The sequence below is a fragment of the Abrus precatorius genome, unplaced genomic scaffold (genome assembly GCF_003935025.1).
Source record: "Abrus precatorius isolate BTA unplaced genomic scaffold, Abrus_2018 Scaffold7, whole genome shotgun sequence".
In the NCBI taxonomy this organism is placed as follows: Eukaryota; Viridiplantae; Streptophyta; class Magnoliopsida; order Fabales; family Fabaceae; genus Abrus; species Abrus precatorius.
The window spans coordinates 13,150,330-13,163,372 of NW_020874417.1; the positions used below are offsets into that span (position 1 = coordinate 13,150,330).

The 13,043-nt window shown below is 30.5% G+C and overlaps 1 protein-coding gene across 1 annotated transcript; it reads left to right on the forward strand.

Annotated features, from left to right (window-relative positions):
* The first annotated feature begins 10,500 nt into the window (after positions 1-10,500).
* LOC113871496 (protein IQ-DOMAIN 14-like) lies at positions 10,501-12,745 on the forward strand. Its single transcript, XM_027508592.1, has 4 exons — positions 10,501-10,911; positions 11,004-11,237; positions 11,648-12,322; positions 12,725-12,745. The coding sequence occupies exons 1-4, from the start codon at positions 10,501-10,503 to the stop codon at positions 12,743-12,745; spliced, it is 1,341 nt and encodes a 446-aa protein (XP_027364393.1).
* Positions 12,746-13,043: the final 298 nt, after the last annotated feature.

Consider the following 13,043-nt stretch of genomic DNA (forward strand, 5'->3'; position numbering starts at 1 on the left):
TGAATTGATGTCCGTCATTTCATCTTTGATTTTCATACCCTCTTATTAATGATGAGTGGGGAAAAAATGGGCGTCCATGACTATACTCTTGCCTAAAGACCCAAAACATGATAGACTTGATATCAACCATCCTTCATTAATGCCTTTTTCCTGGGCACAATCAAAATCGAATGACTCGCCACCAAAAAATTTTAAAAAAAAATCGAATGACCAACGAGGTATTTTAATTCTTTCATTTATTAGATAAAAAAAATGTCTCATTTTATAATTTGAAGAGTTTAAATAGTTAATTTTTTTTAGGAATCAAAGGGTCTTTAGTTTTTCTTGTACCTGTAGTAAAATGTTAAGGGTAATCGCGATCCTTAAGGAATCACTAGTGAAAAATATTTGTTAAAAATTATGGATTTATTAATAGAACTGAATTAAAGGATTTAATATTAATAATTTTTTTAAAATAAAATATACATTATCTTGAAAATACAAAATAATAATAAATATTTAATATATTCAAAAAATACAATAAAAATTTAACAAATAATAAAGTTTTATTAAAAATTATAATATTCAATATTATCAATATTATTAATTAATATTAAAAATTTATAAAAATAAAAAGAAGAGAAGTTAAATCCGTTTGTTAAAGTAAGAATATAACCGTGTTTAGATTGAATAATTATGGATTAATTAACTCACCAATGATTAATAAAAGAACACTTAAATTAAAAAATATTAAGGCATATGTGGAATTAAAGCTGGGTAATAAATGGGTCAATATCAAGGTAGTTAAATTAGGATTCAAATTATGAATCTGTAAGACCTATTTTTTGAATCTTAAATTGAATTATATAATTCATATCAATAATTTAAAACATAAAAAATATAAATATAAGAACATTTTAACATAAAGAAACATTAAAACATCTATGTATTAACATTTTAAAGTTAAATAGTATATAGCTTACAATATAACATACACTTGTAAGTAAGTTAGATCCAAATCATAATAATTACTCATATTAACAAAAAAATAATAATGACTCAAATTCAACATATAACATTTCAAAAAGATAAACAAAAAAAGACAGTAAATTATTGTAGCAAAAGTTCAAATGGATAATGTATGATCATTCATCATCCTTAAGATTTTTGTTACTTAGTTCAAATGGATAATGGTAGCATAGAAAATTGGAAGCTCTCTAATATCCTCTATAACTAAATCAAGGCAATGGGCTATAGAAGGAGACCAAATTTTATGATTATATGAAAGCATTTGATCATCTTTTCTTGTGTTAAATATTAAGGGCAAGACGTGATAGAATGAAGAGTGAAAAGAAGAGAAGCAAAGTCCACAAAACCTGCAAGATTCGCCTGAGCGAGCTATTCTCGCTTGAGTGAGAATCTCTCCTAATCAAGAAGAGAAACTCCTAGAACTGTCAAGCGCCTCTGTATGAATCTCGCTTGAGCAAGAAGTGGTTCGCTTAATTTTGCATAGTCAAACTCACTCATTTATTCCTAGTATTTAGTAAATACTCACATGAATTCTAGCATAGTTTATCCAATTTTGCATGTCAAACTGGAAGTTGAATGAGATTTTTTTTATGTTATTTTGGCTGAAATTTAAGGATGGTGAGGACTAAACAAACTACTGGAATCAACCATAGACCCAAAGCTAAGAAGCAAAAGATAGGACCAAGCAGATCTGAACCAAGTTTTGACAAAGAGAGGTTCAGGGATGTGAGAGTTGAGAGATATGAAATCATCAAACAGTGGACCTTCATTGAGGAGAGAAGAGTGCAACTTCAACCAGGGGAATACCCAGAATTTAATGATGAAATTGATTAAAGAAGATGGAGGTTAATTGCTGAACTCATGCTCAAATTCGATCCAAAAGTAGTGTGAAAGTTTTATGCCAATGCATGCCTCATTGAGTCAGGGAGAAGGCTTGAGATGAGCTCCTAGGTTAGAGGTAAATGGGTTTGTTATGATCGAGCTGCTATCAGCATATTTCTTAGGGATCCTCTAGTCCTAGGAGAAGGAGAGCTAGACACTTACCATAGAATGAAGAGGACAACCCAGGGTTTTAACAATAACATGACAACAACTCTCATATGCCTCCTCTACCACACTTATTAAAGAGCTAGGAATGGGAGACCAATTCATGCTGACCAACATCATCCCTAGTGGGCATGTTTCAGATTTGAATATGCCCAAATGTCATCTTCTATATTGCATTTTAGCTGGCTTGTCAGTAGACCTAGCTACAATTGTCTTGGAAGATATCAAATAGTTTGTTTATATAATGTCAAATTTGGACAACTCAAAGAGGGCTCTTGGATACCTTGCTTTTATTATAGTATTGTGCAGAAGCCAAGGTGTAGAGGTAAACCCCTCCAAGAGCATCTGGTCACCCATTGATAAAAGATTCATTGAGAAGAATTGTATTGCCAATGAGGCAACTGAGGCACCAGAGCATGATGTACCTCCACCATCACCTCCTCGAAATGCAGCTCAGCCACCACAGCATGAGGATGCAGCTCCATAGGACTAGCATGCACTGTATATGGCCCACTTTTAGCACTTGCATGAGCAGCAGGTTGTCAACCATAAAGGCCAGTAGTAGTTACAGTCTGACCTATACCAGATGGTCACTCACCCATAAAAGATCAGCTCTTTCAGCACCCCAGAGTAATTCGTAGCTTTGATTGCATGGCTTGGGGACAGGCCTATTCCATAGGGGGGAGCAGCTAAAGCTAGACAGTACAAAGATGCTGAGTATAGAGAAAGAAAGAAAGGATGACCAGCCTGCAGAGGGAGCTGGAGCTGATGTTGACACTGCAAATGTTCACACTATAAAGGAGGTGCAACAGATGGAGAGAGACTTGCAGCGAGTCATAGACAGAATAGTGGGAGAACTTTGATACACTACCACAGGCATTAGGTTTCATTAGTTTTATGTTTTAGTATTTTATATTTACAATTCATTTCATTGTTTGTAGCTTTCGTTTATTTACAGCTTTTTACATTTTGAGACTGATTTTGGTGTGTTGGTGTAGATCTTGGCAATTGGTTAGGATTTTGATTTTGAGCTTAAATTTTCAATTTCATTTAAATTCAAGTCGATTGCATGACTTGTGGATAATTGTTAATATTGCACAATGAATCTTATTTTGAAAAGAGAAAACAACTTTTTGGATTTATTTATTTTGAAATAGTACAGTGTGTAAATTTATTTATTTTTATAGAAAATACTATGGATGAAAGGAAATATACCCTTTACAATTTGAAACAAAATTTTTTTGTGCAATTTTCACTAAAAGGTTTTTGCGAATTTACATTTGAATTGCCAAAAATTGATGCTTGATGTTTGATTATGAGCATGAAATAATTCATTGAGAGTCTAATTTGTAAAAAGTATGGTTGAACTCAGGATGTGTTAGACAGTGCTTTGCATGATTTGGTTTTAAATTTTGTAATTGGAATAGTGAATTGACTTTATTTGGGGGATTGAGCCTTTGGTTGGTGAGTTGTATACATCCTATACAGTTAATTGAGTGTCATCACTTCTGAATTGCTACAATTATTGCTTAAATCTTTGTTCATCATCTTGTTGGCAAGTTTCTGAAATGATTAAGGCTATCTTTGTGACTCAAGCTAGGGCAAAAAAGCTAACTTTTAAATTTAATTATCACTTACACCTTATTTGAGCCTAAAAGAGATTGATGTTATTTTGAAAATTCCTTCCCAATACCTTAAAAGAAAAGCATTCTCATTCCCTTTCATTCAAAATTGTGAAAAAAACAGATAAATTTTTCAAAGGATTTAATGTATTCTAGTTAAAGCATAAACTAGTAATGTAAAAATTGTTCCTCTCCTTTGTTAAAGTGAAAATATCATTGCAAAATAAAAATGTAAAGAAGTTAGGAGAAAAAGAACAAAAGAGAAAAAGAAAGATGAAGTCTTTGAACTAGAGAAGAATGTTTTAGTTGAAGCAATAATTTGGATTGCGTGAGTTAAAGGAAAATGATGGCACATGTCTTGAGTTATTATATGCTTTCTTTATGTTTTGAATGACTTGCCGTTATCCAGAAAAACTAAGTTCCTTCTTAACCCAACCTCATTATAAACCTAAAAAGACTTTTGTGATCTTAGAGTCACTTTGATGATTATTATTATTGAGATGAAAAGCAATTATGGCTTACTTGGCAAGATGTGATTGGATGAGTGAAACACTTTCCCTTGATTGATATTTTGATGAGTGAAATTTTCCTGATCATAGTCACTGAACTATTCTTGTTACTTTCTGAAAGTGTTAAGTGTAATAGCATCTTGTTGACTGTAGTTGTAGGACACCATTGAAAATTTGTTAGGATTGCTCATGTGAAATGTTTAACCATGATAGACAAACTCAGCATACTGAATTTTGTCAATTAATTCTTTTGAAATAAAGTCTTGTTTCAATCTTTATTTTACAAAGATGTGAATACCTTACTTGGGGATAAGCAAGAGTTTAAGTTTGGAAGAGTTGATAAGTGTTATTTCATAGTAGTTTTTGGTACACATTTTGGCACTTATTTGATTTCTTTTTTACTAGTTTATACTTAAAGCTCCTTTAAATTTGATACAATCTACCATCTATACTAATTTAAGTCTAACCACTTAAATTTAATAGCTTTTTACCTTTATTTTTGTAATTATATGAAGGCATTTGATCATCTTTTCTTGTGTTAAATATTAAAGGCAAGGCGTGATAGAATAAAGAGTGAAAAGAAGAGAAGCAAAGTTCACAGTTAGTTATAAATTTGTGAATATATAGAATTTGTTAATTTTAATTTAGATTTTAAAAATTGCTTAAGTATTAACACTCCATGTGAACATGACAACCTCTTATACTATATCAAAAACTTGATACACTTGCTAAAACCCCTAACAATCATTCTAATGTTAATACTTAAACTAAGGATGTTTTGAGAATAATATTAAATAATATCTTACAATTAAATCAATTTACTTAATATCATACAAAAATATATTACTATTCTAAAACTACCATTATAATTTTTAGAATCAAATAAATATAAAATATCTCAATTTATAATCAAATTTTAAATTTTAAATTTTCTTTTGTAAAGCCTAATTTTAGATTTTATAAAATATTTCAAATTCTATCAAAATTTTATTAAATATTGTATTTTTAAATATTTTAAATTATTTTAAATTATAAATAATATATATTATCTATCAAAGACGACAATCATTGTGATTTGTGACAACAAAATTTTTTTTCAAAATATTTAACATAATTATATTTACTAGTTAATTTATGTACAATGATAAAAATAATAATTTAAAGACTTTAAGTAAAATAAAATTAATAAAAAATAAGTCTTCTTATTAAAAAAAAAAACCATTAGCTCAAATAGATTAAAAAGAACGTATAATAAAACTAAAAATACTGTTAAGATAATAAGGCAGTTGAAATTCTATGTAATGCGTTTAAGATAGTTTGCACAATGATATGTCATTATATATACACACAGGTAACCCGATTTAGTGCTGCAACCTACAATCTAATAACTAATAACATCTGAATTTTTTATTTTGACAGTTATTGGGCCACGAAGAAGATGAAACCACCATAAACAATCTTAGGACTTAGCCGAATGTGACTCACCAAAAGTATTAAATGCAATTTAAAAATAAAGAATTTTTTTAAAAGTTAAACATATAATATATTTCGGTTCCATTAATAGATATAATAAGAAAATAAAATAAAATATTTTTTATATTAATTTATTTTAAACATTTGTTGAAGTGATAGAATATAATAAGTTTATCTTACAATTTTATTTAGCCTTTTCTTTATTTTAATTTTTTTTTTAAAGACCTGAGTTAAAAAAAGACAGATAAAATGATATAATACATCTAATTTATTATTTTAGTATATATCGAATATAAAATAAAATAAAAATTTATAAGTTCATTTGTTTGAGATGTTTTTTATGAAAAATACTTTTTTTAAAATAATCAATTTTTAGTTTTTTAATTGTTTGGTTAAAATTATATTAAAAAAAATAAAAATAATCTGATTTTAACACTTTTAAAGAAGCTGTTTTGAATAACTTAAAAAAACGAAAATATAACAATATCCAAACACACGTTTTTAGCTTTTTACATTGCAGAAGTCTTTCAAAAAAAAAGTAACTTTTACTTATATTTTTTTAAATTTTTTTAAAATATTTAAAATTAAATTTTTTAAAAACATGAAACTAACAAACATTATATTTTTTATTCTTATCCTTTTTTTATTTAATTTTATATCTTCTATCATATCCATTAAACAAGAACTTCTTTGTCAAAAAATTAAAAAAAATTAATCCCTAAATTAATAATAAGTCTAAACTTTTTTTATTTGAAATTTTTTTGTCATATCATATTAAGTATCACATTGGTAGGAACAATATAAATTTTTGATTATTTTTTAAACAGTTATCGCTTTCTGCAACACAATATTTAATTTTTTAAAAATATTACACCTGCAGGTACAATATTTAATTTTTTTTAAAATATTGCTCTGAAAGGACAGATACTTAAAAAAAAAAAAAACTACTCATTTTGTGATCTATATAAACAGGTTGGGTAAGGCTTGTTATCAAGGTGAAACTGGGTGCTTGGTCGTGGGCAAGAGATGTAGGAGATAGTTTTAAATAAATAATAAAAACTTAAGTATCATGTTTATTTAAAATAATAAACATTTTGTATTGTAAGATGTGATAAAAAAAAAAGTCTCAAACAATAAAAAAATTTAATATTAGTTTACGAATAAATTTAATTTTTTAAATTTTTTGGAAAAAAAGTCTTAATCAAGTCCACATGTGTATATAACTAAATTATGAAATTATTAAAATTTTAAATTGATTTTTTTTTATCAACAATCATGAATAATATTTTTTTTGAAGTCTAAATAGTCTACATTTTAATGAATTTAAAAACCTCAGTGTCATTGGGGTCCATATGTAGGTAATTGGCTGAAGCACCCCTTGACAAAGCAATTAGCATTATAGCAGAGTGTGATGGACCACAAAGCCCAAACACATTGTTTGGATGTAGAAACTTGCACATACCCTTAGCTTTATATTACATCCTCCAATACCATCATTTTGATGCTACCTTTAAAGGCAGACATGGCATGTTCCCAGCTGAGAATACAACTGATATGTCCATATCACATGTTTTGGATTTCTGAGGAGCCAATAATATTTTGCCATTTGACTGGGCCAAAAATATACCCTCACAAGTGGAGAAAGCCCTCATGATCTTTTAAAAAAGATATCTCACCTTTCTCGATTTAGGAAAAACAAAGTTAAGATTGTTTAGTTTCTATAAATTTTTCTGTTTTTCTTTTTATGTCTAATATAAAATATTATATTTTTTTAATACAGTCTCTATTTTTAATAATTTGTGCAAGAAAAAGGGAAAGAATAAAAAATTAATTTTATAATTTTGAATAAATAAAAATTGGAAATAATGTGATAATTTTATAATAAAAAAATAAAATTCTGAAACTAACTTCAGTTTTGTTTTTGCTTAAAACCAATAAGATAATCATGGTTTCTTTCAATTTACTTCATTTTTTTATATCGAAACTTTGACATGCATTTTTCTTTTCAAATTTAACATTTGGTTAATTTGGATAAATTTAGAAAATTATTTTAATTAAATACTTATTCAATAAATTTATATTTCATAAGAAATTACGATACAAATTTAATTACAGATTTGATTAAGCTAAAATTTGGCAATAATTTATTTTTATTATTTTATATTATTTCAAATAATTTATTTTTTAAAAAGTAAGATAATATTTTTAATTTTACTCTATTTTTAATATTTAATAAATATATTTATATTATAATTTTGATGATTTTATATTATAAAAATATATAATTTGATGAAAATGAGAAAAATTATGTGTATGTATGTGCACAATAAAAGTTTCTAATATGTGAAAAAGATAAAAGAGATTTAACAAGATATTAAAGATAAAGAAAAAGGTTAAGAACTTATGAGCTGAAATTTTACATGAACTATATTTTTAAAATGTTACAAATTAATGAAGTTAACTTTATCAAACAATTATATTTTGGTGAAATAAGGTTCTGGACTACTTTAACTTGCCAAACACTCTAAGAAGAGAATAAGAATAAGAGAAGTGAAGGGGCCAAATCCCAAAGTGCCGTTTGCCCAATAGAATACAATGGGAAACTTATAAACATGCCATGTGAATGCCAACTGATTGTTTGTTTAAGCAAATATATCCTTCATATAACAAAACAAAGCACAACTCTATGATAGGAATGATGGGCCCTAGTTCTATTAAATTGATGGCCATATATAAACAACTTCTACTTCAACACACTTGTCCTTTTCTTGATCAAAATTTGCTGAATACATCATTTGCATGCATGTTATTATCCACCGACTGTAATTTCAACTTCTTTTATGTAATGCACGTAATACAAGAGATGGGTCTATTTGTTTCCTTCACAAATCCTAAGCCAACCTCTAGTTTTTGGGTAAAAGGGTTTAATAACCGTCCCTTGAGGTAAACTAACAGAGAAGGGCTAGTCACATAGCAATGAAGATGCAACGCTCCATCTTTGCACTATAGGATGCCAAGTTTGCAATTTCTTCTATCATTTTCTGAAAGTTGAAAAGTCCACTCATTACACCCGAAATGTTACCTTTTTCTTTGTCCACTCAAGGGAGTTTAAGTACATGGAGAATGGGGCACTTAATATGGGTACATTTTTGTCATCACTTAAGCTAACTAATCAAGCTATTTAAAAACTTTGGTAATGATGGTGGCCCTCACTCATGGGTTCTAACATATCATGAAATTGTAACATAAGCTAACTGAATGTTGACAAAATCACTTGCAACTTGCAAGTGATTTGTGGGTAGTTGGGAGCCAACAAGAGGAAGTCAAGGGGGTTTCATGTTTAGAGGATAAGGAGTAATAATTTGCCATTGACATTTTTTTTCTTTTTTGAAGTGCCAAATATTAAATTATAGCTGCATTATTAAATAATATGAAGAGTTCACATAACCATAAGAACTTAACCACAAATAGAATAAAACCCTTGAAGTAATTTAAAAAGGATAAAAAATGATATAAGTAAACTCCTAGTACTCCAAGGTCATTACTCCTCGTGTGTGTTTGGTTTCAATTTATTTGAAAAAAAATACTTATTTTTACTAACTTCCTAAGAGAATTTTTGAAAATAAACAATTCGTTTCTGTAGCTTAATCTTTACTAGACGTGCATTAAGCAATGTTCCAGGAAACTTGTAACACATTCTGCTCAACAGAGAGCATAAATGCTCTTGAATCTATGCAGCCTTATTGGATTTTGGAAATGTGAAGAAAAAGTTGGATTACACTTCTAACAAAGCTTTGGTACAGTTAAGAAGAAACAAATGGAGAAAAAAATGATGTTAACCAAAAACAAACACATGATACAACCAGGTCTTAACTTCATGGACAATATTGGCACGTGCAAACCCGCATGACCCCTAATCAAAACGCTTATGATTAGTGAGTGGTTCATATGGCCCCTACAATGGACCGGAACTAGATAAACTCTCCTACCCAAATATGAGTATTTTAGAGGGATTCTGCCAGTTGTTGTTGACGTACTTTTCACATGGTTTCTGATCCAACCCATTTCACGTTAACCGACAACTGAAATCACCAAAACATCCTTGTCAACCAAGGAAGTTTGCTATTTACCTGTGGGGGCACCATGGAAACACAACAAAAAAACGTGTACATATATTTTCTATAGAGGCAATAGATCTGTATCACTAATGTTCCACGACAAGGCAATTGGAGTTGAAGATGTTTTATATCGATTAGAAATATCATCAAAATATCTCTCATAAAGTTTGGACAATTTTTCTTATGTAAGATAGTTTTTGAATGTGAATTAGGACCACTTTTTAGTTCCTATTCACTTTTAACGTTGGATTGCTCAGAAGTATTCAATATTTATAAACTTCACGCACCAAATGATCAATTTATGTTCAATTTTGGGTTCCAAGAGATGTGTTAAAGATATCCTATATAGATCATAAATATGATTAGATTACTCCTTTTAAGGCTTGAACAATCTTCCTCTCTTGAGCTAGATTTAAGAGTGAGTTAGGTCATTCTTTCTCTAATAATTGGCTTATGGGAAGTTGCTTGTATGCTTCTTCTTACACAAGCAAAACTATTCCTAATTACATGGCACAGGGACCCAAACATACTTTGAAAGTGACAGTTACTAGGGAAAATATATAACGACATAAGTTTAGAGGCTGTCAAAGGGCTTAGCCAATTTTAATATGAGGGCCATAGTATTGAAAGCAACTTATCAAACACAGATATGAAGAGATCTTACATTTCATTTTGTTACTTTTTTCTAAGTTGTTGAATGATACCAGCCATGTTTTGAAAGAGATGGGGAAAACAAGCAAGTGGCTTAAAAACTTGTTGACAGGGAAGAAAGACAAGGAAAAGGAGAAGGAAAAATGTGCTACCAACCTGTGTTTGTCAAATGGCTCAGAAAATCCAACCACTCCAATTTCAACAATCCCAAAGGAGAAAAGAAGATGGAGTTTCCGGCGATCATCAGCTTCCAAGGAAATGAATCTCGCAGAATCAAGTGTCACTACTTCAATATTGCATACTAACGCAGATGCTGAGAATGATCAAAGGAAACAAGCCGTGATGGCGATGGCCGTGGGCGTGGCTATTGCCTCAGCAGTTTCACCTGATGCCATGATCTGCTTGACTCCTTGTTCCAATGAAACAACAAGTATTGAAGAGGCTGCAGCCATTAAAATTCAATCGGTTTTTCGGTCCTATTTGGTATGTGACATTATGGGAAGCTAGTTTTCACTCTTCCATTCTTATTGGACTAACGTTGGTATGTGTGAAAATTTTCAATGTGTGTGTAACAGGCAAGAAAGGCATTGTGTGCTCTTAGAGGATTAGTGAAGTTGCAGGCACTAGTAAGAGGTCACTTGGTGAGAAAACAAGCTAGGGAGACTCTAAGATGCATGCAAGCTTTGGTCATAGCACAAGCCAGGGCTCGTGCTCAGAGGTCTAGAGTGGCATCAGAAGGAAAGGCCAACAAAAAACAATCACCCTACAGAATAACCACAGAGGACAACTTCTTCATGCATATGTATAGTGTGAGTTCAATTACTGCTGCCAACTACCTTTCAAATTGTATAGAATGATGGTTGAAATTTTTCTGATTTTCTGTCCGTATAGATTATAGTTAATCATCTGAAGAATGGTAAGCATTAGTCTTTTTAGTCTAATGTAGAAGCTAAGTAGGGAAAGAAAATGATAAACTTTCATTTTAAATTAATAGGGGGAGAATTTTATAAATATGAAGACACGCATTTAAATGAAAACAGACTTGGTACTATTCAAATAATGTGAGAGAGTTACTTCTTTTAGGTGAATATCCTGCAAAAGTAATAGGAAAAAAAGTGTTGAATTTGAAAACACAAAACAATTTAGTCTGGCCAAACAAACATGGAAAACAACAGTAAGTTCTGTTCATTGATATAGAATGTGATTTTTGTTTATCTAGGAAATGGAGAGGAGTTTGGAAGAGAACACCAAGATTGTGGAGATCGATGTTTGTGAATCCAAAGGTAACTCGAGAGACAGAAACAGCACTGCAAATCATGGTTATCGCGAATCATTTGAGCATAGATTTTCTACATATTATTCATCAAATGGTTCATACTCAAAGGATGAAAACTACAATGTATCACCTGCACCATCAACACTGACAGAACTAAGTCCAAGAGCATGCAGTGGGCATTTTGAGGAATGTTCCTTCAGTACAGCACAAAGCAGTCCCCATTACTATTCAGCTGTGTCAAGAGTAGAGGATTCAAAGCTTCCCTTTGCTTTCCCTAGACCAGCTTACACAGAATCTATGTCCTATGACTACCCTTTATTTCCAAATTACATGGCTAACACAGAATCATCAAGGGCCAAAGTCAGATCACAAAGTGCACCAAAGGCAAGGCCAGATTCATATGAGAGGCAACCAAGCCGGCGAAGAGCCTCAATGGAAGGAAGAAATGTCCCAAGACCAGTGAGGATGCAGAGGTCATCTTCACATGTGGGTGTCACTGCCCAAAACTACCAATATCCATGGTCAATTAAGCTTGACAGGTCCACAGTAAGTGAATGTGGCTCTACAAGTACAGTGCTCACAAACTCTAATTACTGCAGATATCTTGCTGCATATGAGGTGAGTAATGCTACATACCGTTTCTGTAACATGTTTTTGCCAATAAAATTTGTTTTTCGAAACACTTTAAAACGCGTATATGTGTGGATCCAACACACAAGTATAACTAATAGGGTTGAAGTACACATGGATTCATATCCATTGAAACATGAATCCAAACATGCTAATGATATTTTAAAACAAGTAACAACTCAAAGGAATCATGTTTCTTAGTTATGAAAAAAGGCTAAGTCAAGCCACGTAGTGGATGTTTGGAACAATTATCTTAAAAGAAATAATCGATTATTTTTCATAATTTGTGTAAAAAAAAGCTGACAAAAAAAAAGTTATACCAAACACACACTTAGTTTGGTAATATTATTTAAAGTTATCAGGTCTTACCATTGCTTGTTTTGGTTGCAGTCTCATGGACATAGGTACTGACAATGCACTTTCCACTACAACCAAGGGTACCCATTTTGCAGGATCCAGAGTTCCTTCTCTTTTCAGACTTCAAAACAAATAACAAACTCTGCCTTAACAAATTCAGAGTCTTAGCAAGGGGTTTAATTGAAGTCCAATTTTATAAGAGTTTCTTTGTACTTTTCTTTTTGTGAATTACTCTATCAGAATGCATTTAAACGGTTTATGAACTGTAAATTTTGCAAAGTGGAATATTTCCTAACAAAAGTATTCCCACCAATGCCATGCCTACTGTTTGTCTATGGAGGACTATCTTTTC

Coding starts and splice junctions, on each gene's coding strand:
- LOC113871496 (XM_027508592.1), top strand. CDS start 10,501: ATGGGGAAAACAAGCAAGTGGCTTAAAAACTTGTTGACAGGGAAGAAA. Junction 10,912..11,003: donor CGGTTTTTCGGTCCTATTTG/GTATGTGACATT, acceptor TGTGTGTAACAG/GCAAGAAAGGCATTGTGTGC. Junction 12,323..12,724: donor GATATCTTGCTGCATATGAG/GTGAGTAATGCT, acceptor TTTTGGTTGCAG/TCTCATGGACATAGGTACTG.